Source organism: Anolis carolinensis, chromosome 5 (assembly GCF_035594765.1).
Source record: "Anolis carolinensis isolate JA03-04 chromosome 5, rAnoCar3.1.pri, whole genome shotgun sequence".
Taxonomy (NCBI): domain Eukaryota; kingdom Metazoa; phylum Chordata; class Lepidosauria; order Squamata; family Dactyloidae; genus Anolis; species Anolis carolinensis.
Genome location: NC_085845.1, coordinates 82,628,613 through 82,656,393, shown reverse-complemented (window position 1 = coordinate 82,656,393; position 27,781 = coordinate 82,628,613). Strand labels below are relative to the sequence as shown.

Here is a 27,781-nt window from a genome sequence, read left to right as displayed (position 1 = left end):
TGGCAGGAAGGTAATGGCACGCCATACAGTCATGCCGGCCACATGACCTTGGAGGCATCTATGGACAATGCTGGCTCTTTGGCTTAGAAATGGAGATGAGCACCAACCTCTAGAGTCGGATTCGACTAGAATTAATGTCAAGGGAAAACTTTTACCTTTTACCTTTAACAAATGGGATTATCTGGGTGGCATCTAGGAGTGACGAATTTCCTTCTGTGAGTGTCTATTTTACTTCTTGCTTAAAAGAGGCAGTACTCCAAAAAGGGGTTAGACCACATGAGATTTACAAGCCATACTTTCCTCATGTGGCATTGGTATGATGTTGAAATGACATACGTAGTTGTTGGCTAAATCCGTTTCATTAAAAAAGGCATAAAGACAATCAAGGGTGTCTACTGATCAAAAATGCTTTCAGCCACCATTGTCATCTAAGGGCCCATCCAGGCAGGCCCAAAAACCAGGACCTGTCTCGGTTTTTACCAGAGGCGTCCAAACTGTGAGGATTTGTAAAAAGATACCATGATTGAATGGGTTGACTGAAAAGGCATGTGTTGACAGCTGTCAGCCAGGAGCCAGAATTCTGATTGGCTACTGTCGCTGGCTTGCTGCTGAGACAAACAGTTTATCTGCCACTTTCACCTTAGAGAGTGAAGACAGCACTGACTGGAAATAGTCAGGAAAGGAAATGGCTGTCAACTCTCCAATGCCTGATTATTTATAAGGCAAACGAGGCATATTTAAAGACTGTTTAAAGGGACTATTTATCCCCTATGTTCTCTGTGTGAATTCCAAGAGACTGCTGTATATATTGCTGCCCCATTTGATCTTTGAACTGAAGTAAAGATACTCTTACTTGTTACACAAGCCTGAGTGACACTTTATTATACTGCAGGGTATATCTTGGTTCAGATACTGTGGTAAAGCTTCTGTTTATTTATATCTACAACCTCTAACACAAACAACGTAAAATTAGTAAAAACATATTAATCTTCTCGCACTTCATTTTCTCGCGTCAGGAGGATGTGAGGAGAGAAGTTATAGAGGCCAGGGACCTTTTATAGTAAGTTTTAAGAATAAATGGGGGATGGAGGAGAGGGGATGGGCACAATCCTGCTTTTCTGGGTTTTCAAAAGGGGGAATCTAATGAGGTATTTAATTAATTCAGACAAAACCAAGGTTTCTTTGCTTACTTGTCTCAAGAGCCGAAGGGAAGTGTGCTTATTAAAAATCTTTACAGCCACATCTTCTCCACCATATGAAGCACGATATACAGATCCAAATCCACCATCACCTTTTCCAAAAAGAAACAGGGGGCAATGTTAGAAATGCATGAATATGACAAGGATTGTTTTTCAAATACCCGGAGCATTATGTCTATATATTTATGCAATTTCTAAAGTATTAGTTAACTGAACAGATTAGGACTAACAGAATTCATCATTAAATTACAATTAGTTGCGCCCCCCCCCCCCCCCACAAACACACACATTTGTGACTTTTGCAGATTTTATTCATGGATTTAATAAAAACAGTTGACTCTTGGAATCTCTTAGCCCTCCAATATGGTTGTATAGTCAACTTTTTGTGGAAATTCACCACAGAGTCCTGCTGGAGGACCGAGCAATTCCTAGGGAGGTTTTCTCTCATTAAATATTTTCATTAAATCTTTGTTAAATATTTAACAATTTCATTTGCTTTAAAATACTGCAATAGGAATAAGACAGTTCTCACTGTAGTAAGGTGAGAGAAAATAATAGATACCTAAAAGAAATTCTGAAGTTTGGTCAAATTCTAATTCATCATTGTTCAACATGATATTTCTAGGCAAGTCAGCCAAGATCAGGTCTGGAGCAATCTGAGCTATAGGTATGGTAGATTTGGGTTCCTTTGGATTAATCAGGAGGTCACCTATGGGTTAAGAGAAATAGAGGTGCGGTGAACTGAATTAGCAGACAAAATAGCACACCTGATATTCTATATTCAAATACTTACACTATACTTAAAATACATAATCTTTATAATACTTATGCTAGTATCATGTGTTTCTCCCTAAAATGATAAGCAAACAGCACTGATTTACCAAGAATTTTCTCAGTATGCCTTAAGGGTACCATAAATTGGAAAGGACTTGAAAGCACACAACACTATAAAGCAGAATGATATGGGTGGTATAATTAACTAGTCAATAATATATCTTAATACTAGGATAGGCCGGGCTGGCACAGCTGGTTAGTAGCCAGCTGCAATAAATCACTATTGACTAAGAGATCATGGGATCGAAACCCGGGTAGGATTGAGCTCCTGACCATTAATAGCCTAGCTCGCTGTTGACCTAAGCAGCTTGAAAAACAGTTGCATCTGTTGAGTAGAAAATTCTAGATACTACTTTATGTGGGGAGGCTATTTTAACTAATTTATTTTAACAATAAAACTGCCAGCAGCGTGTGGAAAGAAATGAGGAAGTACTACCATCAAGGACTCGGTGTCACAAGTGGATGATGAAGCGGCAGCTCCTCCCATGGTCGGAATCGAGCCTACCCCCATGAAGCCGGAAGCTGGAAAATGTTAAATTGCCTCTGTGTCTGTCTATATGTCGTATGTCTAATGCCATTGAATGTTTACCATGTATATATGCATTATATTCAGAGGTGAGAAGGGCAGAATATAAATACTGTAAATAAATAAATAAATAAATAAATATCAATACTAAAATATATATATATTGAGTTCCATATTGGAAAAGTGTTCCATAATTGCTTTATTTAAAGTGCTATATATACCTTCCTCTGCTTTTTTAAGTAGATCATCCAGTAATATTTTCTGATGTTCTTCACCATCCTCAAAACTATATAGAACCCATTTTTTCAAAAGGGTTTCTCCTTCGCCACACACATCCACCTCTAGTAAACCAGGGAACCATTCTTCCATAAGAGAATCGATGTGATCAACGACTTGTCCCAAAAGGATACAACCTGAAAGAGAGCCAATAAAATATTATTAGAACTGTAGTGTGCTCGTAATGAATCTGGCCTTTACCATTAGGCAGATGGGTGCTAAAGGTCTTGTTTGCATCATGGTGTCCAATAGCTTAGAAACGGTTAAGTTGTGCTTAAAAGTCCCTGCCTGATGGTTTGACTTCAGCTTATAGTTCAAAGCTGAGAAGAGATCTCAATTTGGCAACCTGTTTGTACAGCTCTCACAGCCTTTGTCAGGAGGAGGGTCAAACCTGTGCACTTCTATTTCCTTTGTTCACTGCTGCATTCTATCATATGATGATGATGGTGATATTTATTATGTTTAATTATAATGTGATTTTCTCTCCACAAGGAGACTCATACATGGGAGTTCATCTTACATATGTCTTTCCCATAGAGGTGCACATCAAGTCAGCCACAAGTGCCGGTCACGGGAAAGTGTGGTTAGAACTGGTTGCAAAGGGGCCCATACCTATCATTTGTCATAAGAAGATGCTAAAAAGTATCACCTGAAATGCAGTGATATCTTGACTTAAGACTTTAATTCCATGACTTAGCTCTTAACTCAAATCACTCTTATCTCAAAGCAAAGTTGCCCAATGAAATGCTATTAATACATTCCGGGGCTCTGAAGCGCCCCCCCCCCCCCCATTTTTGTTACGTGTTTTTAACTGAAAAAATGTATTTTAAAAATAACAAATAATGTATAAATGAACATTCACGTGGAAGAATAAAAAAAAAGAAAGATCAACTTTAAAATGGTAGAAGCACAAAGTTGTGGCAAGGAAGAACAAACCACAAAGTGAAGAGGCAGAAGCATCACTTTCTTCAAACTGTACTCATTCCAGCCTCCCTCCCTCTCTTGCTCTCTCTCCCCATGAAGCTAAACATACCAGGACTAAAACCCACACAAAATCAACTAACCCAAATTTTCTCAATGCGGACAAGAGCACGAGGCATGGAGGCTGCTCCCTTGAAGCTCTAAAGCCCTGTACTCTCGTACAAGCACTCTGTCTGGCACTAGCTCTTAACTCAAAATGCTGCTTGCATGTCAAAGCAAAACCCGTGCTGACCGATTGCGCTTAACTCAAAACTCTCTTAAGTTGGGATGCACTTAAGTCAAGGTTCTACTATACTTGAATGCTTTCTCTGCTATAGACCAGGGGTGCTTAAACTTTAACACTCCCAATTTGTTTTGGCCTGAGAAATTTGTATGTAACCCCAGATATATAGGTATATAAAATAGGCATAAAAAGCAAAGATTTATTAATAATAAATCAGCATATGCAAGGCATGTTGAACAGGTTGACTTTCTTTTTTTTACAGGCAGTCCCCAAATAACAAACATCTGGTTTACATGCGACACCTAGTTACAAACAGGGGTAAGACAACAGGAAGGGAGTGAAATCTACTCCTCAGAAGGGAAATTCATTCCTGGAAGAGTTACCATGTGGAAAAGAGGTCTCCACTTTTATCATCAATTTTTGTTTCCGCAATAACCCCAACTTTTCCAAATCCAATTGTCACAGGGATAGAAAGTGAGCTGAAATCTAAACACTTCACTATGCTATCCTTGCATAAATTTCAGTTTAAGAACAAACCTACAGAACCTATCTTGTTCATAACACGGGGGCTGCCTGTACAGCTGAATTATCATGTACAAGAGAATAGTAAATGTCTAAAATAGCCACTAGGTGTAAAAGAAGACTCAGTGGATACTGAAGGCTCACTGTAACACCAATAAAGCTTAATCTTATAACAGTGATATGTTCTAGTTTTTTTTTAAAAAAAATACCTTGGAGAAACTGCAACCAGTTTCAGCTCATAACAGTGCCAGTCTAACAACTAGGAACCTGCTCTGTGTCTGAAGAGCAATACAATCAAATCAAATAAAAAAACAGCCATAGAATAGACTGTTTATAAATTTAACCTTTCCTGCAAGAAGGCACAGTAATTTTTAGGAAACTGTTCGGATTGTTTTCGAAAATGGCAGACTCCACCAAGCAGTAGGCTTCTGGGGACCAGTTCAGGTATATGCCTTGCCTCCAATACATCCTGTTAGGACGAAGAGCACATTCTAAAGAGAGAAAGAAAAAAAGATTGCATTATAAGATTATTTTTATTATTTAACATTGGTTTAAAAAAAAGCATGGCTCTCTCACATATGCACTGCTATCTCTTGCTTAGCAAGATCTTAAAACTAACAACTGTTCTGCGGGGAAAACTAACATGGTGGAATTTTCAATTGACTGCCTTAACGTTAAGAACTAATACAGTAGAGTCTTGGTAATCTGACATAAATGGGCAGAATGTCGGATAACCGAAATGTTGGATAATAGGGGGTGTCTCCAGGACCCGGTTCCCTACCCCGCTTGTCCCGACGGCAAAGTCACGCTGCCGTCCCTTGCTCGCTCGCTCACTCACCAGACCAGGTCGTGGTTCTGTTGCTGCTGCCACCGCCTTTGCCACTAAGACCCGGCCTGGTGAGTGAGCGAGCAAGCGAGGGTGGCAAAGGCGACAGAAGCAGGAGCCTGGCCACCTCTTCCAGTCTCCTGCTTCTGCCATCACTGCTGCCTTTGCCGCCTGCTCTCCCCCTGTCTCACTCACCTGTCCTCCCTCGCTCACTCACCAGGCCAGGTTCTGGTTCTGGGATCCGGCCTGGTGAGTGAGCAAGTGAGCAAGCAAGGGAGTAAGAGAAAGGGAGGGAGGGAGGGTGGCAAAGGTGGCAGTGGCGGCAGAAGCAGGAACCTGGAAGAGGTGGCCAGGCTATTGCTTCTGCCGCTGCTGCCACCTTTGCCACCCGCCCGCCCTCTCTCACTCACAGCCAGAGCAGTGCCTATTGATCTACTCACATTTGCATGTTTTCGAACTGCTAGGTTGGCAGAAGCTGGGGCTAACATCAGGAGCTCACCCCGCTCTCCGGATTCAAACTGCCGACCTTTTGACCAGCAAGTTCAGCAGCTCAGCGGTTTAATCCGCTGTGCCACTGGGAGCTCCGCACTGTATATTATGCAAACTTTTATACAACAATAACGGTTAACATGTTAACTCTACTAGAATACAGCAGGCCCTTCCTTTTCATGGGGGTTAAGGGTTCAGGATCCCTGCAAATGTGAAAAAAGTAGGGGGGGGGACACTATTTTTTAAACCTGAGAGAACACTAGTCTAGGAATCTCTATATCCACCAGTGTGACTCTATGTCCAAAAGGCAGAGGAGAGTGATGGAAACCTGGGGTACTTCAGGAAAAAAAATCAGATAAAAAACCATGAATATGCAAGTAAAATTAAAACAAATACTGAAAATACATCCAGAGACTTTTCCCCTTTTTGGATAAGGCCAGCATCAGTAGAAATGAATGTACCTCTTCCAGAAAGCATATAAGAAGACACTTCAAGCAATCTGTTGATTAGCCTGGACCAGAATCCCATAGGAAAATATGGCATCTCATACAGCCTTATGATAATTTCTGAGTTTTCACAGTGGGGTAATTCTATTACAGGACGGTGATCTGACAAGCTGTTCAGGGGGAGAAAACCAATTATTTTTATTTTTTCTAAATTTGATCCCCCCTCCCAAAGATGACAACAGGAATCAGCAGCAGCCAGAAAGTATAAACAACATCTTCCTCCAATCTTCTCTGCTTTGATAGATGAGAGGATAACTCTCAAAATTAAGAAGGAAAACAATTCATGACTATATTGCACTGCTTTGACATTAAGCTTTCAGGTATTTTATTTACCTGCTTGGAACAAGGAGCTGATCTTCTCCTAATGGTAACGCAATCTGGAACTTCTCCAGGAGCTTGAAGTACTGTGACATGTAAATCTTAGGAAATTTGCTTTTCTTTAGCAGGAATTTTTCTACATCAGAACGTTTTATGATGCCTTTTGGATACTTAGGGAAGCCTTCAACCTTCACTGTTAAGATCTATAGAAAAGGGGGGGGGGGGGAAACGAGCTCTCAGCAACTGTTCTGCCACTTGCTTGTGCTCCACCTCGGGATACTCAAAGTTTGGCCATGCAGCAAAATACAATAAAAATAGTGAGACTTGGATGGACCAACAAAATACACAAATACACTATGCAAGCCAATGAAGCTTCATAAACTTGTGTGATGTATTTGACACACTGATTTGTGAGTCTTTGAATAAATTCATACTTAACAAATATCTTAGCCCCAGCAGAGTTTACCTCAATGTATTCAAGAAGAGATGGACAGGGGAATATTAAAGAACATTTTTAAGGTTAGAAGTATTCATGACAGAGCTACACTTGGAGATGAGCACAGAAAGATGGAATGTAGCAAACACAGTAATGTCAAGAATGGGGACTGTAAGCTGCATGTAACCTTCCCATTCCCCACCTCTCCCAATATTTTTGAAATTAAGGTAAGAGATTGTAATGAAATCACACGTTATAAAATTTAATTAAACATCTAATAGGAATACAGAAAAAGAAACTGAGTTGAAAAGGACTGAGTTCTAGAAAGCATCTCAATTTTACCTGTGCCATGATTTTACATAGCCACTTAGGGTCAACAAAATATAAGTCTCTGAGCTGAAGAGCTGGATCTTGAAAATGTAGCAGAACACCTGGGTGGAAAGTCATTCAATTAACATATGGTATACAAAGAAAATGGCCTGGCTTAGTTATTACATTGCAATTATCTATATATATAAAAGGGTAATGAAATTTTGGCCTAGGACAAAACTACAAATCCTAGAAACACTAAACTTGGCAGCACAACCCCTCATCCATGCCTCTACGTTCATACAACAAAAAGCTCCAGCTACTCCAGAAAAGGGCCAGGATTGAGGCTGCAAGGCTATTCACTGCTATTCCATCTGGCCAACAAAGGATTCCCATAAGCCACAGCAACGCGTGGCCAGGCAAAGCTAGTATATTATAACATTGCCTTTGACAATAGTATAATTTTATCATATGTTATGTTTTGAATTGCATTTACTAATCTGATTAGTAATGCACCAGGTGCATATCTATGTTTCCTGGACATGCTTCACTTATTGCTATTGTTTTCTGTTACAACTAAAAATGTGCCCCCAAAATCCAGCATTACTCAAATTCTGTCCACTCTTCCATCCTGACAGCAACATTGCATGTTCTCCTTTTCTCTTTTCCCTTCCTCTTCAAAAGGAAAGAAGATGTCTAAGGTTTTCATGGCCAGAATCACTGGGTTGCTGTGAGTCTTTCGGGCTGTATTGCCATGTTCCAGAAGTTTTCTCTCCTGGCGTTTCGCCCACATTTGTGGCAGGCATCCTCAGAGGTGGTCACAACCTCTGAAAATGCCTGCCACAGATGTGGGCGAAACGCCAGGAGAAAAAACTTCTGGAACATGGCCATACAGCCTGAAAAACTCACAGCAACCAAGGAAAGAAGTTGTTCTACTTTCCATAGTACAAAAGACCGCTCCAAAATCCTCCTACATGATACAGCCCTTGTTTGGCTATGGTCCCTTCCACACAGCCATATAATCCAGAATATCAAGGCAGAAAATCCCACAATATCTAATTTATCTGAGTCCGCACTGCCATATATTCCAGTTCAAAGCAGATAATTTGGGATTTTATTCAGCTGTGTAAAAGGGGCCTATGAGAGGAGATTCAACAAGCGGACCCTCATATTATCAGGCTGGCTGTCCTTGCTTTTAAGGCAACATATTTCCACGGAACCATACTGTGTAATGAGCAAGGAAATTTTAAAAAGTAGATCGTCACTACATGAACTGAAGTAACTTAAAATGCCAGTGTGAACCTGTGCTGTGAAACTGACCGTCAAAGACACAGAATTCTTTGAACTTTTTTGTTACCTGATTCATTCAGAAAGTGAACGGCATGAGGGAGTTCATTTTCATCCAACTGCAACTTGTTTTCTCGCACCAATTCAAATAATCGCTTCTGATCAATCACAGGAAATTCAACTGGAACATGTGTGCGTTCCTCTAAGATTCTCTTCTCAAGTTCCAAATAGCTGTCTGGAATTAACTGTCCAACAACAGGCTGGTCTCTGATCTGTACAACACATTTTGATCAGGCTCTTTAAAATGACTCAGTAAAGATTAAACAGTATGCTCAGGAAAAATGAATTGTCTATACACATAATAAAAGTGAAAAATGTGTATGTGGAGGAGGTGTCCACTTACACAGGAAGCCTCTCGCCTCCACAAATAGCTATAGTTCCCACTGAGCAGGAGACACCCATGGCCCTCCCTCCACTGACATGCTGGTTATAGTGAGCACCATGAACATGTAGCCCAAACTCTGCCAGTGTCGTCCACAAACACCATTCTGCCCCCAACCCAAGTGAAAGCTTTCATGCGGGGACAATTTCATCCTAGGTGTTCTGTTTTTCCTCCAGAATGGACATCCCAGGGTTCCTTAATTTGCCTGACCCCACCCTCTGCCTCTACCTTAACCCTTTTCTACCCTTTCCTATGGCACACCATTAACAGAAGAATTGATCAGCAACTGAACAAGAGGTTTGGGGAGAATTCACCATGATTTACAGGAGTTGTACTTGACCTACATCCAGAGAGCACTGTGAACATAACCAACGATGGATCTGGATCAAACTTTCCACCGATAATGGGACTTTGCAGTACTTTCACTGATACTGTGACCCCCACCAACAATGGACTGGAACCAAACTTGGCACAGAGAAATCCCATGACCAACTGAACATACTGCAGGGGTCAGTGGGAATGGACCTTGATTTTGGGAGTTATAGTTCACCTACATCCAGAGAAACAGTGACCCCCACCGACAATACTGGGACCAAACTTGGCACAGAGAAATCCCATGACCAACTGAACATACTGCAGGGGTCAGTGGTAATGGACCTTGATGTTGGTAGTTATAGTTCACCTGCATCCAGTAAGCACTGAATCCAGTTGACGTCAGATCTGGGGCAAACTTTGCACACAGATCCAACATGACCAACTGTGCATACAGGTTTGGTTCGGGGTTGACTGACCTCAGATAATAATAATAATAATAATAATAATAATAATAATAATAATAATAACAACAACTTTATTTTTATACCCCACCCCATCTCCCCGAAGGGACTTGGGGCGGCTTACATGGGGCCTTGCCTGATAAAACAATCAAATATCAAAACACAGCTCAAATATCAAAACACAGCAATAAAACATCCAATAAAAACATCAATTACAGTAAAAACAATAGTTAAAATCAACATAAAACATACAATATTAACACTGGAGACTAATTCATAGAACCCAGGCAAAGTGCAACATGTGCCGAAATGGGCCGAAATGGGGAAGGTAATTTCACAGTTGAAATGGACAAAGTGCAATATAGCATTGGCAACACCTCGAGAATGGGGCTATTATAAAATGGGCAGATAGATCAGTCCAACACCAAATTAAGTATCAAAGGCCTTTTGAAAGAGCCAGGTTTTTAAGCTCCTACGGAAGGAGAGGAGGGTAGGGGCCTGCCTGATCTCTCTAGGGAGCGAGTTCCAAAGCCGGGGGGGGCCACAACGGAGAAGGCCCTCTCTCTCGTCCCCACCAACCGCGACTGCGAGGGTGGTGGGAGCGAGAGAAGGGCCTCCCCCGACGAGCGAAGAGAACATGCGGGTTCATAGGGGGAGATGCGGTCTCTAAGGTAGGTGGGTCCCAAACCGTTTAGGGCTTTGTAGGTGATAACCTGCACCTTGAATTGGGCCCGGAAAGTAAATGGCAACCAGTGAAGCTCCTTAAACAGAGGCGTTGAACACACCCTGTAATTCGCTCTGGTTAGAAGCCTGGCTGCCGAACGCTGTACTAGTTGTAATTTCCGGGCCGTCTTCAAAGGCAGCCCCACGTAGAGCGCATTGCAATAGTCCAGTCTAGAGGTAACTAAGGCATGGACCACCATGGTCAGATCAGACTTCTCGAGGTATGGTCGCAGCTGGCGCACAAGTTTTAATTGTGCAAAGGCCCTCCCTCAGATCTGGGAGTTGTAGTGCACCCTTATCCAGAGAGCCCTAAACCCAACCGATGACAGACCTGGACTAATCTTGGCATACAGACCTAACATGGCCAACTGTGAATACTGGCAGGGTTTGGGGGTGATTGCCCTGGGAATCTGGGAGCTGTAGTTCACCCTTTTCCAGACAGCACTGAACCCAGCCGATGACAAATCTGAACCAAACTTCAGCGATATTACCTAACATCCCAAAACAAACAATGGGTTCTTCTAATAACCCGGGCATTGCCGGGTCCCCAAGCTAGTTTCCAAGAAAATCTGGAGTACAGTCTGAGTCCTGATAGAACTGAATGGAAATTAAAAGATGCAAAAATATAAACCTCTAAAAATGTAATTTTACAGATTTGTCAGATCATCCATGTGATGCAGCATGTAATCGTGGAAGATTAGGATTAAATGATCCTCACAAGGTTATTTTGGGCACTTTTTCAAATATTTACAGTTCCTATCTATAAAATGAACCACTATTAAAAGAACAGACAGAAAGTTTTCCAAGAATGGCTATACACGCAGTCTCCGACTTGCAAACAAATGACTGGTAGCTAAGAACGAGATTGAGACAACAGGAAGTGAGGGAAATCTACCCCTCGGAAGGGAAATTCACTCCTGAAAGAGTTATCATGCGAGAAAGGTGTCTCCACTGAAGCTTTATCACCAAACCTTGTTTTCTCAACAACCCAAATGTTTCAAAACCTAATTATCACTTAAATATGTACCTGTTCCGACTTATATACAAATTCTGGACAACACATATTTTTATCAGGCTCTTTAAAATGCATCAGTGAAACCTACAGAACAAACCTACAGAATCTATCATGTTTGTAACTTTGGGACTGCCTGTATATATATCCATCTCTATGGCAAAGCTCTAAGAACATCAGATCTAGATACTTTAAACCTGGCATAGATATTAAAGTGCCTCTACATTCTGTGAGTCCTAGAATTTTTAAATGAGTTAATAACTACTAATTAATTTAGATTAATTTAAATCTCTCAATAGCCCGCAATACTATGTTTGGGCACTAGGTGCCATACCTTCTCTAAACAGGAGAAAATCTAAATAAATGTCCAGAAAAGAATCTTTTCACAAAGCTTCTCAGTTCTCTTCTCTACAGGAAATAAACAGAATGCAGTAGTGATTTAATTATAAGCAATCTTCATTTCAAGTCTTGGAACAAAAATTTAATATCAAACAATTAAATACATTTCACAAATGTGTTGCCAAAGGCTTTCATGGCCAGAATCACTGGGTTGCTGTGAGTTTTCCAGGCTGTATGGCCATGTTCCATGCTCCTGATGTTTCGCCCACATCTATGGAAGGCATCTTCAGAGATTATGAGGGCTATTGGAAACTAGGCTAGTGGGGTTTATGTATCTGTGGAATCTCTAGGGTGGGAGAAAGAACTCTTGTCTGTTTGAGGCAAGTGTGAATGTTGCAATTGGCAAGCTTAATTAGCATTGAAAAGCCTTGTAGCTTCAAAGCCTGGCTGCTTCCTGCCTGGGGGAATGCTTTGTTGGGAGGTGTTAACTGGCCCTGATTGTCTCCTGTCTGGAATTCCCATGTTTTTTTTAATGTTGTTCTTATAATGTTGTCCTGATTCTAGAGTTTTTCAATACTGATAGCCAGATTTTGTTCATTTACATGGTTTCCTCCTTTCTGTTGAAATTGTCCACATGCTTGTGGATTTCAGTAGCTTCAATGTGGGTGAAACATCAGGAGAGAATGCTTCTGGAACATGGCCATACAACCCAGAAAACTCACAGCAACCCAATTCCACAAATGTTTACATGTACACAGTATTTTAAATGACATAGCTTACTTTGAAATTCAGACTCTCCTTTATGATGGTTTTCCGAAGTTTGGCCATTGCATCGGATTCTTCTGTAGCATTCACAAAGTGATAATCTTGAATTGCTGGAAATCCTCTCTGATTCATCAGTTCTTTTGTAATTTTACTGACACATGCTTTACGTTGTTTATCATTAGAGATGTCTAAATGAGTACCAATGAGGATCACAGGTGATGATGATGCTCGGGCCTGCAAAGCAAAAATGAGGACAGTGTTCAGCTTAGACTTTTACCATATTGCATTGTATAATAGTAGCACTTTTAATCCCTTTTTAATCAAAAAAAGGGGGGACTATTATGCGATGAATAAAACCTCCTGTTTCTGATTTTTTTTTTCAAAAATAAAGTGCCTTATCTCCAAAAGGGGAGGAGGAGGGGGGATGATCCAGCCTCAAACAAAAAGTTCAATTTCTGTTTGTTTTTCAAACTGCCTTGCCTTGAAAAAACTAAAATGAAGGAAGGAGGGAAGAACCAAGTTTCAGAAACCAGCATTTCAGATTTTTTAAACTGCCTTGCCTCAGAGGAAGAAAGAACAAAGCTCCAGAGACCCCAATTTCATAGTTTTTAAACTGCCTTGACTTCAGAGGACAAAGGAAGGAAGACAGAATTAGGCCAAATGGCTCTGCGACTATTATGTGAGGAACACAATTTTGCCACCCCTGAAATGGGGGTGCGACTATTATATGTTGGCAACTATTATGCAATGAAATTATTCTGCCAACATGGTCATTATCCCCATTCACTTTTTATCTATTTTCTCAGAGTCCAACGCACCAACCAAATGTTTATTTATTATGTTCACAAGTCATTACGATAGATCATAAACTGACATATTCTGCATATTTCAAAATGATTATGTTACCTTGATATTAAACAACCATGGCTTCATAGCATCCACTTCAGCCTCTCCTTTGCTAAGATCATAAACAGCAAGGTATAGAGCTCTCTGAGTCATAAAGTGAGGATGAGCACTGTAGAATTCCTCCTGGCCTAAAGAATGAGATATTATTATTATCATTATTATTTTATTGACACAAAGACATAGTATGACTCAGCAAACGAGATATAGATGCTGGATTCCGTATTACAAAATCACAAGTCGAACACTTTCCAAGTGTTCATTATTGTTGTTGTTGTTGTTGTTGTTGTCATTATTATTATTTTATTATGACACAGCAAACAAGATAGATATGCTGGATTTCATATCACAAAATCACAAGTCAAACACTTCCCAAGTGTCTAGGACTGTGTGATGTATTTTCGGATGATGCGCGCAGATCCCAGCAGGGTGGCCTTATGCAGGTGGCAGATCGTAATTTTGTCAATGTCTATTGTTTCCAAATGTCAGCTGAGATCTTTTGGCACGGCACCCAGTGTGCCCATCACCACCGGGACCACCTGCACTGGTTTCTGCCAGAGTCTTTGAAGTTCAATCTTGAAGTCCTGATAGGGGCTGAGTTTTTCCTGTTGTTTTTCGTCAATGCGACTGTCACCTGGGATGGCAACATCAATGATCCAAACCTTTTTCTTTTCCACAACTGTGATGTCTGGTGTGTTGTGTTCCAGAACTTTGTCAGTCTGGATTCGGAAGTCCCACAGTATCTTTGCATGTTCATTTTCCAATACTTTTGCAGGTTTGTGATCCCACCAGTTCTTTGCTGCTGGAAGGTGGTACTTGAGGCATAAGTTCCAATGAATCATTTGGGCCACGTAGTTGTGCCTCTGTTTGTAGTCTGTCTGTGCAATTTTCTTACAGCAGCTAAGGAGATGATCAAACAAGATTAGTACACAGCAAACAAGATAATTAGGCTGGCTGCTATATTGGATTACATGTCGGACACTTCCCAAGTGTGCAGATCCGGATAAGGTGGCCTTTTGCAGCTGATAGATTGTAATTTTGCCAGCACCGATTGTTTTCAAGTGCTGACTAAGATCTTTAGGCACTGCACCCAGTGTGCCAATCACCACTGGGACCACCTGTACTGGCTTGTGCCAGTCTTTGCAGTTCGATCTTTAAATCCTCATATCGTATCAGCTTTTCCAGTTGCTTCTCCTCAATTCTGCTGTCACCTAGAATTGCAATATCGACGATCCATGGTTTGTTTTTTAACACAATCATGAGGTCAAAAGTATTGTGCTCCAAAACTCTGTCAGTCTGGATGCGGAAAACCCAGAGTAGTTTGATGTGTTCATTTTCAGTAAATTTTTCAGGTTTGTGATCCCACCAGTTGTTTGTCACAGACATATGGTATTTGTGACACAGGTTCCAATGGAACATATGAGCAATGGTATTATGCCTCTGCTTGTAGTCTATCTGTGCGATCTTTTTGCAGCAGCTGAGTATGTGATCCATCATTTTGCCTGCTTCCTTGCAGAGTCTACACTTGGGATCTATAGTCGACTTTTCATCTCTGGCTTTGATGGCATTGGTTTTAATGGCTTGTTCTTGGGCTGTGGGAATCAGGCCCTCAGTCTCCTTCTTCAAAGTTCTATTTGTGAGCAACACCCATGTTTTTTCCTTCTCAATTTTGCTCTCAATTTTTCCCAGGAACTGTCCGTGGAGAGCCTTCTTTTGCCAGTTTTCTTTCCTGCTCTACATTGTATTTCTACGGTATTCACTCTTTGTCTTTTGCACTTTAAGCAGTTTTCTACTATTCACTTCTATCAATGTTGGGTTTTGACTGTCTTTCACATAATCTGCCAGTGCATGTTTCTCTTCTTCTACCATTTGTTTCACTTGCAGAAGCCCTCTGCCGCTTGATTTTTTGGGCAGGTAAAGTCAACATCATTACATGGGTGTAATGAGTAGTGGATTGTCATCAGTTTTCTTGTTTTTCTGTCCAGATCATCCAGTTCTGCTTGCGTCCAGTTCACAATTCCAGCAGTTTATCTGATGACAGGGACGCCCCAGGTGTTATTAGCCTTGTTCATATTTTTGCCATTTAATTTTGTCTTCAAAATTTTCCTGACCCTTTGAACATATTCTTTGCTGACTACATTTTTCACATTGTAACGAGATATACAAAGCACAATTATAATTCAAAACCTATGTTGTAAACACAATATGTATATTAGAGCATCATATACATTTAACATTCGCAAAAATAATGCCCAGTCTTATGGTATATAACGCAAAAGTATCTTACCCTATGTTCCCATTTGCTCAACATGCATAATCCTGGCTACTAGTCTTGGCTTCAAATCAAGAGTAAATATAAGGAAATACCTGCAAAGTCCCAGACATTTAAGACGACGTCTTTTTTCACTTTGCCCCTCACTGGAATTTTCCAGTCATTCACATCAATTCCAATTGTAGCATTCTGGAGTCCCAGGTCTGGTCTCCTGCATTTCATTAGCTGTTGTAACAATGTCGTTTTACCACTGCCAGTATTTCCAACGAGCATGAGCTTCATCCGGTTATAAGGGACAGCTTTCTTTAAGCGCTGTTGAAGAAACCTAAAACAAAGAGGGGGAAGGTCTTGTTAAAAAATCATGATTGATAAAACAAATATTAAAAGTATGTTTCCATAAGAAATTATTGGATGCTGCTGCTGTGTACCTTTAACTCCTTTTCAACTTATGGTCACCCTAAGGTGACTCTATCGGAGGCTTTTCCTGGCAAAATTTGTTCAGAGGTGGATTCCCTTTGCCTTCCTCTGAGGCTGAGAGAGTAGGATTTGCCTAAGGTCACTCAATGGGTTTCCATGGCCAAGGAGAGACTCAAACCATGATCTCCAAAGTAAAGGTCCAGTGCTCAAATCACTATACCATATCTATGAAAGAATTACTCTGATTCAAAAACAGAATTTTGTGGGAAGATCAGATGAAGTTGACTGCAATTTGTAACTTTCCCATTTCTCTCTTCTTCTCATCATAAAGCAATCCATTAAAGAGAAAAGAATTGAACAGGCACATGATTTGATTGCAGACATCCATATAAATCACCCAAAAACATTGGTAATAAAGATACACATTACATAACTACCGTATGTCAAATATTTTACATAGTTACAAAAATCCTAAAATAAATTAAAAATAAATCCAAGTGGCTGGAAGCCTGAATCAAAGTACAGCATACTGCCTTTTGCTACAAGATCCCATCTTGTTACATACCTGTAATTTCTGAAATTACCAATCTTTAACCACATGTTGAATAGTTTCTAATTAAAAATAAAGTGGATCCTCCACATGCCACAGAACTGCGATTTCCATCAAATATGGATTGAAACACCTATACATAAAATGTCAGTGATGTGAACACAGACACGCTTAAAGTGTCTATGTGCAGTGCACATCATCACCATCTAATAACACTGTGTAACACAATTTTTGTTCCTGGGTTATAAATGTCATTTCCCAATTGGTTCTATAATAAGAAACATGGAAAAAGTTTGTTAAACTACAAAAACTTTGTTTTTGCAGGACATTCTGCAGCATATGTTGCTATCGTTTTTCAATGAAGATCTGATAGTGTTTCAACCAATTCAACATAGTTTGTGGCAACCACAAAAACAAAGTTTCTGGACTATAACAACTACTTTCAAAGTAAGTACCGCACAATTAAACAGAAAATAACACTTTCAAACCAGGAACAGTGGGGTTTTTTTCAAATTTTATTACATACAGTAGTTTAATATAGGATTGATCATTTGGGTTTTTGGCATCTGTGCAGAATTCAAAAACCAAATCCCATGGATCCAGAGGGCCACTCTAATGTGATAAGTAAACCTTTGATATAGATTTCCCCTCTTTTTAAATCAAGGGCAAAGAATTGTAGTCTTCCAGGTGCTGTTTGATTTCAAAATCTAGAGCTTGTAAGACCTTGGGCAATACAGCCAATGGTCAGAGCAATGTCAGTCAGACTTCAGGAGCAGCTGCAGAATCAGAGGTTTCTCGTTCCTGTTTTAAACAGTCACAGTAATAGTCAACACACACAATAATGACAATTGATAGGAAACAAACCTTATAATGTCCCTTGCTTTCCATCCAACATGTTTGAAATCCAAATTAAGCTGTAACCCTTCCAAAGGCAGGTCCCATATTTTGGACAACTTCCCCATTTCATCAGGGAAACATCTTAACTCAGGATTGTGACTGACATCAAAAGACGTCAAGTTATCAAGAAACCCAATCTGAGGGGGAATCTGGAGAGACAGAAAAATAAGTCATTTAGAAATAATGTTACGTTATCCTGAAAAATGAATTTGTGCAGGATTAAGAATATCAACCAAATGTGAAGATGAACACAACGAAGTCAATAAAGTCAACAGGTTGAATGATCACATCATGACTATGAAAATTAACATCTGACAACATGACTACCCATATCATCTCATGCTATGCACCACAGATTGGCTGCACCGATCCCAGAAAGATGAGTTCTGGAGTAAGCTGGATGCATGCTTGCAGTTAATTCTACCCTTGGAGTATATCATCCTTGGAGGAGACTTAAATGACAATGTAGGAAAACAGCGGGATGGCTATGCATTAGAGTAGGGCTCGGTATTTCTTTCATATGTTTCATTTGTGCTTTTGTACCGTACCGTTCATTCGTATTGCACGATACAGCAGACCCCTCCCCACACGGATGAAGCAGTAAAGCAAAAGTGAAAGCTGCACAAAACCATTTGCTTCGCTGCTGTTTGTTCCACATGGTGCTCCTTGAGCAGCCCTGGGAGCTCATTGCGGGCATGTCTGCTGGCCATGCTTATTGCCTCTTGCCTGCCTCAGTGTCTGCCTTGAAGCCTGCTTATTCTTTAACCTCAGGTGTCCTCTGCATATCGAGAGGGAGACTTCTCAGAATCAGTGGTACCTTACGCTTAGTCTTAAAGTCATTTCTCCTCTGCATATCGAGAGAGAGACCTCTCAGAATCAGTGGTACCTTAAGCCCTGTATTTAACCTCCAGTCTCCTCTGCAGATGAGAGTAAAATGTTTCAGGATCATTGGTATCTTAAGCCCTTAGGTTAGAGGGAGGGATCCGCGGGGAAAGACAGAATGTTTTAAGGAGATTTTATCTATAGAAAGAAAAGATTCCCTAAAATTTGGGGGATGACCTAAACCTTATAACAGTTGGAGGCCTAAAAGTGGTAGGTGTGGTGATTTTCACCCCTCTAGCACTAAAACTGAGCGGAAGGGGATCCTGGGCAACCTCCCCATTGCCGCCAATGGGACAAATGCATTTGTATATTCAGATGGTGAAACAAAAGAGCTCATTCGGATAGGCGCTGGTTTCGGAAGCAGTGGACAGACACGGAAACTGGGCCATACGAATGGAACGAACAGAAATGGGGAATGATTTTATACAAACACACAACACTACTATGCACAGTATCATGGAGGAAATGGCCTTGGTACCCGAAACATTGGTGGGCAAAGAATACTGGACTGTGCAGAAGCCCATATCTCGGCCACAGCTAACACTTACTTTTGGAAGAGGGTGTCACATCTAGCTAGTTACATACACCAAGGGTGGCCACTTGACTCAAGTTGACTACTGGATGCTGAGAAAAATAGATTTGAAACTCCTTAAAGACATAAAAGTTGTCCTGTCTGAAAACATAGCTTTGCAGCATAGGCTACTCATTCTGGATATTCAAATTACCCATTTAAAACAACAACAACAACAACAACAACAACAACAACAACAACAAAAACTGGGCAAGCAAAATGCAAATGGTGAAAACTAAAAGAACACCCAGGGAGCCTAGCTGATGCCCTGAAAAACCTAAAAGTAAACTCTGACCAGGCAGCAGATAAAATGTGGAAGGATAGTGTAAACCAGTGGTTCTCAACCTGGGGTCCCCAGATGTTTTTGGCCCACAACTCCCAGAAATCCCAGCCAGTTTACAAGCTGTTAGGATTTCTGGGAGTTGAAGGTCAAAAAACATCTGGGGACCCCAGGTTGAGAACCACTGCTGTAAACCAAATCCACCTAGCAGCTGAAATAATTGTGGGAAAGACAAAGCCAAATCGTCAGTACATTGACAAACAAACCTGTGGCGGAGTGCAAGTATACAAAATGGAATCAAGAAAAAGCAGGCATTTTCTGCTTTGAATCAGATCATTTGCATCCACACTGCCATATAATCCAGTTCAAAGCAGATAATCTGGATTTTATATGGCAGTGTAGAAGGGGCCTCATATAATTCAGTTTAAAGCAGATAATCTGGGATCAGATCTTCGGCAATAGGGCAGAGTAGATCCAACCGCAGAGAGATGAAGGAAGAACAAATCCTATTGAGGATGCCAAAGAGTTGCAAGGGAAGGTAAACATACAATAGATGTACACAGCAGAATCCAAGCCAAAAGAAAAATCCAGGCCTTACGGAAAATACTTTTTTCTAACTATACTGTGATAAAGTCAAAATACCATTTCCAGGCACCACCAAAGTGCATTAAAGTTATACATCACCTCTTTTAACTTGTTGTTAGACAGATGTAGCTTCTCAAGTCGAGACCATGACAAAGGTTTTTCATTCAAATCTAAGACACTTATTTCATTGTGGTTCAGAAGCAGCTCTCTTAAATTAGAAGATTTCCAGTGCAAAGGTCCAGGTAAACTTACGATCTTATTGCTACTTAAATCCACCGAGCGTAAACTAAAGGAGGAAAAAGAAAGAAATATTAATATAATTGCTACATAATGATGCTAAATTGGACACTTAGAATGCAAGGTCAATTACAAATTATATGAACTGGAAAAATGAATCACACAAAACTGATGCATGGGAGAATAACTGAATATTGTGCTTCCAGAGCCTAAGGCTGGGCCTACACTGCCCTATATCCCAGAATCTGATGCCACATTATCTGCTTTGAACTGGATTATATGAGTCTACACTGCCAGATAATCTGGGATAAGTAGATAATCTGGGATCAGATCCAGGGATATAGGGAAGTGTAGATCTAGCCTAAGAGTCCAGATGGTCAATGCATAGATATTCAATCAGAATATAATCTAAAGGACATCCTAAAGGACCCTTTCCCCTAAAGAATCTAAAACTTTTCAAATAAAGATAGGAAAAATCAGAGTACAGTAGAGTCTCACTTATCCAACATAAATGGGCCAGCAGAACGTTGGATAAGTGAATATGTTGATAAGGAGGGATTAAGGAAAAGCCTATTAAACATCAAATTAGGTTATGATTTTACAAATTAAGCACCAAAACATCATGTTATACAACAAATTTGACAGAAAAGGTAATTCAATATGCAGCAATATTATGTAGTAATTATTACTGTATTTACGAATTTAGCACCAAAATATCATGATGTTTTGAAAACATTGACTACAAAAATGTGTTGGATAATCCAGAATGTTGGATAAGTGAGACTCTACTGTACTTTGGTAAGAGGAGTAGGATATAGCAACAAGATTTTTGAAACAAAATTGCTCATGTGGATTATTTTCCATTTTTTACCAACAGCCCAATCATGAAGTTATGCTCACTGGACATGCTCATTGCTTGCTGGAGTAATTTGAAGACTCGACTCATTCATATCCTGCTGCTCAAAAATATTATTAATAGTTCGACTAGAAAGTACCCTTAGGCTGGATCTACGCTGCCATATAATCCCGTGTCTGATCCTAGATTATCTGCTTTCAACCGGATTTTATGAGTCTAAACTGCCATATAATCCAGTTCAAAGCAGATAATCTGAGATCAGATAATGGATTATATGGCAGTGTAGATGGGGCCCGAGTCTTGCTTTTGTGTCAGGAATGATTTTCATTGCTTAGTATGAGAACCAGATTTCCAAATATTTGCATAAGATTTCCAAATAGATGCTGTATAGACATGCTGTAACGTACTGTGGAAGAAGAAGAATTGCTTCCGGGATATCTGAAAAATTATTCTGTGATAATTTTAATGTAGTTATGTTAGATGACAAATCAGGAACGGCATCTAAAAACATAAAAAGAAAAAGCAGTTATTTTACTAGTTCGTAAAACGCTTGAACAACAGACAATGCTGGAAGGTGGTTATCAAATATGTAAATTCCTGTAAGTTATGATGAACTAGTTTATACTGTGATCACAGTTTTATCTGACACAGAAAAGCTGGATGCGGAGGGGATGGGTGAGAACTACCCATGTTACGATATTTATTTATTTATTTACAGTATTTATATTCCGCCCTTCTCACCCCGAAGGGGACTCAGGGCGGATCACATTGCACACATATAAGGCAAACATTCAATGCCATAACATAGAACAGAGACAGAGACAGACGCAGGCACGGGCTGGCCTCGAACTCATTACCTCTTGGTCAGAGTGATTTGTTGCAGCTGGCTGCTAACTAGCCTGTGCCACAGCCCGGCCTTGAAGGAGTAACTCTAAAATATTCTGTTACAGTAGAGTCTCACTTATCCAACATTCGCTTATCCAATGTTCTGGATTATCCAACACAATCTGCCTCCTGCCTGTATCCACAGCTGTGTCTCTAGGACCAAGGACTAAACTTTTTACGGATTTAATTTTCAACAATGTTGTTACATTAAATTCATTTTATGAAATTCTATCTTTATTTGTAGTCAATTTGTTAGTAGCCAATGTTTTTGTAGTCAATGTTTTCAATACATTGAGATGTTTTGGTGCTAAATTCGTAAATACAGTAATTACTACATAACGTACCGTGTATTGAACTGCTTTTTCTGTCAGTTTGTTGTAAAATATGATGTTTTGGTGCTTAATTTGTAAAATCATAATGTAATTTTGACATTTAATAGGCTTTTCATTAATCACTCCTTATCATCCAACATTTTTGCTTATCCAACATTCTGCCGGCCTGTTTATGTTGGATAAGTGAGACACTACTGTAATTTCACACTAGTTAGTAGAGACTGCCCCCCTTCCCTTAGGCTGGATCTACATTGCTCTATATTCCAGGATCTGATCCCAGATTATCTTCTTATCCCAGATTATTTGGCAGTGTGGAATGATATAATCCAGTTCAAATCAGATAACCTGGGATAAGATCCTGAGTTGTAGGAAGGGAGATCCAACCTTAGGCCCCTTCCACACAGCCATATAATCCAGATTATCAAAGCAGATAATCCACATTATCTGCTTTGAACTGGATGATCTGAGTCTACACAGCCACATAATCCAGTTCAATGCAGATAATCTGGATTTCATATGACAGTGTAGAAGGGGTACTAGTTTCACTTAACTTTTAAATGGCTGAGAAAGTGGCACAGTAGGCCCTTGGTATCCACTGGAGTTTGGTTCCACATGGATCCCAAAATCTGTGGATGTTAATATCCCATTATATACAATGATCTAATAAAACAGTCTCCCTTATATAAAATGGCAAAATCAATATTTGTTTTTAGGGATATAGTGGGAAAGGTTTTTAACCATGAAAAGCTGAATGCTTGGAAAATAATTTGTGATCACTGACTATAAACCCATTGGAAGTATCACTTGCACAACACGGAAAGACACACACACACATGCACATATATATTGCACAAATAGGAAGAGGAGAGTCATACAGCTCCTCAGATATGTGACAGGAAACCCCAACACATATCTCCTAACATTTCACTCCAAAAGCACTAGTGTCTTTCTATCAAAGGGAAAAAATCACACTTTTCAAGCAACACTGTGGCCCCATCCACGCTGCCATAAAATCCAGTTTCTGAATCCAGATTATCTGTGTTGAACTGGATTATATGTCCAGTTCAAAGCAGATAATCTGGATTCAGAAACTGGATTATATAGTAGATACAGTCCTAGTGGGCCCTAGAGTACACAGCAATGGGAGTCTCTGAACAGATTTCCTTGAAATGAGAAGGTGTCTATATCCTAAATAGTCTAAGTCATTATCTCCTAACTCCAGTTCTCTTTTTGGAACATAGCAATATTAGGTTCGCTTCAAGTACATCATTTACCTAGAAGTACACCTTGTATATTGCCTCTGGGTACTCAATGAACCTTTAGCAATAACTCTGGGTTTTCTTTATAAAAATACAAGTGGGATTTTAATCTTCCTACGCTGCTACCATAGCAATAATAACAGCCTTCAGATTGTGATGCTTCTTTTATTTATGGTCTTTCTCTGTTCCTTCTCTGCCACAAGGAAGCCCAAATGGTATGTGTCATCTCAAAAACACACAATCCAGAAAAGCAACAAAATAAACAGGCTGAAACTTATTTCAGCTATATCCACTATAGCAGAAAATACGACCAATACATCATATACACATCCAAACGCATCTTTCCCATCATTTGTTTCCCGTACCCACAAATCCCTTCAAATAGTAAACAAAAATAGTCACAAGTTCCATGAATAATAACTGAACTGGGTTGCTGAAGTTTCAAATTCACCAAAATGTTTATTGAGCCTTAGGCCCATTTTACACTGCCATATAATCCAGATTAACAAATCAGATTATTTATTTATTCATTTATTTATTACAATATTTATATTATCCACATTGTCTGCTTTGGACTGGATTATGTGTGTCTACACTGCCATGTAATCCATTTCAAAGCAGATAATCTGGATTTTATATTGCAGTGTAGAAGGGGCCTTAGATGGTGCAAAATCTGGGGGATTGGGAAAGAATAGAAAATCTTCAACAATATATTCAACGTGTCTTGCTAGAAGAATTGGTTATTGTTTAGGTAAACATGACGGAGCCAGATCAAAAGTTTGTATACTCACCAAGTAAATTCATCCCAGCATTTAGCGTCTCCAGTTTCAAACATTCCTTCAGAAAATTCTCAACCAAGAATGATACTGCGTTCTTGCTGATGTTTAAAACTTTCAGTTCTTTTAAGCATATAGGTGAGAATATGCCTGAAAGTTTGTTACTAGGAGAAAAGAAAACCAAAGAAATGAAAGCAGAATAAATTTTACGTTAAAAATGGAAAAGGTGCTGGAGACTAAAAGCCAACACACCATACCCACATCTCAACATATCTTGGTCATTTGTTTCCAGTCCTCACAAACATCACCAAATAACGAATCAATAAACTCTACTCTGTACAAAACATTAACATAAATTAACAGTTATTCTGTGGCTGGATCTACACTGCCCTATATATCCCAGGATCTGATACCAGATTATTTGCTTTGAACTAGATGTCTGTCCAGACAGGCCCATTTCACAGGACCTGTCTTGGGTTTACCTGAAGACTCCAGGGATCCATCCAGACAGACCCCAAAAGCGGGAACTATCTGGGTTTTTACTGGGGGCATCCAAATGATGCCCCCGGTAAAAGCGAATTAATTAAGAATAACCTTGGATATTACAAATTAATTAAATACTCTATTAGATCCGGGCCTTCTCGATAGGCCCGCATCTATTTGAGTATTGGGCCTGTGGGGGGACACCCCCCGCATAGTTCCAAGACCAACCGGAACTACATGGGGGTCGGTTCCCATTTGCCATCCTGCACCTTTTTTGGCTCCGGAGCCCAAAGATCCAGGATAGAGCCGAACCCCTCCGCCAACAACAAAAACAGCCCTTAAAATTAAAAAAAATCTATCCGACTTCCATTAAGGTACTGCTTGTGTCTTCCTGGTGAGAAAAAATGATGCTCGAGGAGATGGGGTGTGTGAGGAGGAAAATCGACAGGAGGATGCAATGAGTACCTTAATAGCGGCCTGGAATTATTTTTTTATTTTACAGGTTGTTTTGGGGGGCTTTGGGGTGGCTGTACGTTTTTTGGGGGTGATCTTAAACCCTCGCTGAAGCAGGTTTTTAAAACCCACTTTGAATCATAGAATCATAGAATCGTAGAATAGTAGAGTTGGAAGAGACCACATGGGCCATCTAGTCCAACCCCCTGCTAAGAAGCAGGAAATCGCATTCAAAGCACCCCCGACAGATGGCCATCCAGCCTCTGCTTAAAAGCCTCCAAGGAAGGAGCCTCCACCACGGCCCCGGGGAGAGAGTTCCACTGTCGAACAGCTCTCACAGTGAGGAAGTTCTTCCTGATGTTCAGGTGGAATCTCCTTTCCTGTAGTTTGAAGCCATTGTTCCGTGTCCTAGTCTGCAGGGCAGCAGAAAACAAGCTTGCTCCCTCTTCCCTATGACTTCCCTTCACGTATTTGTACATGGCTATCATGTCTCCTCTCAGCCTTCTCTTCTGCAGGCTAAACATGCCCAGCTCTTTAAGCCGCTCCTCATAGGGCTTGTTCTCCAGACCCTTAATCATTTTAGTCGCCCTCCTCTGGACGCTTTCCAGCTTGTCAACATCTCCCTTCAACTGTGGTGCCCAAAATTGGACACAGTATTCCAGGTGTGGTCTGACCAAGGCAGAATAGAGGGGGAGCATAACTTCCCTGGATCTAGACGCTATTCCCCTATTGATGCAGGCCAGAATCCCATTGGCTTTTTTAGCAGCCGCATCACATTGTTGGCTCATGTTTAACTTGTTGTTTGGCATGGGTTTATGTCTGGAAGCACCCCAAATGACACCTCAAGTAAATCCGAATTCATCCCGAGTAAACTGGAATTTCCCAGTTTATTCTGGATTAATTAGTCACTTGGAAAGATCCAGATCTTAAGGTCCAGATATTTCCATGCGTGGACCCTGTGGTAATTCACTCCCAGGACTGCTTTCACAATCCCAGATGTCAATCCTCACTGCAATCCCAATTCTTTGGGCTCAAGGATCCCGTAGAAGCGGGACCCATCCCCTTCCCTCCCAGCCTCTCACCCCACCCAAAAAACTTATGTGAGGGGTTCAGTTGCAACCGCAGGCCCCTCCAGAAAGAGCTGACACATGAAAATGACAAGTCAAGAGTTTTGTCATTTTCGTGTGCCAAGTGTTCTCTACAGAGGGGCCTGTGGCTGCAGACAGGTCTCTCATGTAAGGTTTTTTCTTCCGCCGGGTCAATCTCTGGTTAAACTGGGAGGGCATGTAGCCACCTCCCCAGGGAAAGCCCAGGGTTGTGGGAAGGTGTGGGGATTCAATCCCAGAACTGGACTAAAATATCCCAGTTTCTTGTGGGATTAAGGACAGTGTAGAAGGGCCCTGGGTTATATGCAAGATAATCTGGAATAACTAGATATTCTGTGATCAAATCCTGGGATATAGGGCAGTATAGATCCAGCCCCAGTTTGCTTTTGCCTGCCTCTAGGAGAAAATTATGGGCCATAATATTGTCATGTTTCCAATCTTGGCAATTGACTCATCTCTGGTTAACTTGGGAGGGTATGCAGCCACCTCCACAGGGAAAGCCCAATGTTGTGGGAGGGTGTGTGGTCTCAATCCCAGAAGGGTGAAATAAATCCTCTTATTTTTCTTTTCCTTACTTCTGTATTTATACTATACATTTGAAACTTTAGCAACAACAATAAAAGAAACACCCACAGCTAAGCAGCTATAATTAGATCTGTTGGTCCATGATGTAAATGCAAGGTAATGTGTTAACACTGGAATTTGGGTTACCAAGAGAAATCATGGTCATATTTATACTGGAGAACAGAAAATAATAAGTGTTTTTTTCCCAAGGGCAAATGGAAGATCAAGCTACAGAAGAGAGAGAAACAGAATATGGTTTGTAGACAAGTGTAATTGTAAGCCTCCTTTTAGAATTGGATTTCCTTCGGTGTTGCAGCAACTACTATGAAAACTACCAGGTGCTCTTCTTACCCTTCTAATACAAGGTGCTCCAGTTTTTCTGCAACATTGGCAAGACATTCAGGAATGCATGACAACTGGTTGTAGGATAAATTCAGTAGTTTCAGAGTCGGACAGACAATCTTTGACTCCAAAATTAACGATGGACCAATGTCATTGCGTGAAACATCGAGGTGTGCTATACAAGGCATTTTCAACAGGTATGGAGGAAAAGTAGTAAACCGATTGCTGTGCAGATCTAGATAGCTCAAACATTTCAATGTCTAAAAGAAAAACAGATATATATTTGGTATAGCAAATAGATAAAATATATACATTCTGTTATATTTTGTCTTTGAGAAAAAG

At 40.4% G+C, this 27,781-nt stretch overlaps 1 protein-coding gene across 2 annotated transcripts in view; it reads right to left on the bottom strand.

The window, feature by feature from the left end:
• lrrk2 (leucine rich repeat kinase 2) overlaps positions 1 to 27,781 on the bottom strand; it is a 123,508-nt gene that overhangs the window by 30,639 nt on the left and 65,088 nt on the right. For both annotated transcript variants that reach the window (XM_062981694.1, XM_008111593.3), the window contains exons 24-39: positions 27,449 to 27,699; positions 24,507 to 24,655; positions 21,647 to 21,740; positions 20,246 to 20,432; positions 17,796 to 17,977; positions 16,060 to 16,289; positions 13,696 to 13,823; positions 12,805 to 13,023; positions 8,803 to 9,004; positions 7,479 to 7,567; positions 6,716 to 6,903; positions 6,338 to 6,492; positions 4,906 to 5,052; positions 2,781 to 2,972; positions 1,762 to 1,908; positions 1,191 to 1,291 (exon numbers count right to left, since the gene is read on the bottom strand). In XM_062981694.1, the coding sequence (XP_062837764.1) occupies positions 1,191 to 1,291; positions 1,762 to 1,908; positions 2,781 to 2,972; positions 4,906 to 5,052; positions 6,338 to 6,492; positions 6,716 to 6,903; positions 7,479 to 7,567; positions 8,803 to 9,004; positions 12,805 to 13,023; positions 13,696 to 13,823; positions 16,060 to 16,289; positions 17,796 to 17,977; positions 20,246 to 20,432; positions 21,647 to 21,740; positions 24,507 to 24,655; positions 27,449 to 27,699 (2,661 nt within the window). The remainder of the gene's footprint in view (positions 1 to 1,190; positions 1,292 to 1,761; positions 1,909 to 2,780; positions 2,973 to 4,905; positions 5,053 to 6,337; positions 6,493 to 6,715; positions 6,904 to 7,478; positions 7,568 to 8,802; positions 9,005 to 12,804; positions 13,024 to 13,695; positions 13,824 to 16,059; positions 16,290 to 17,795; positions 17,978 to 20,245; positions 20,433 to 21,646; positions 21,741 to 24,506; positions 24,656 to 27,448; positions 27,700 to 27,781) is intronic.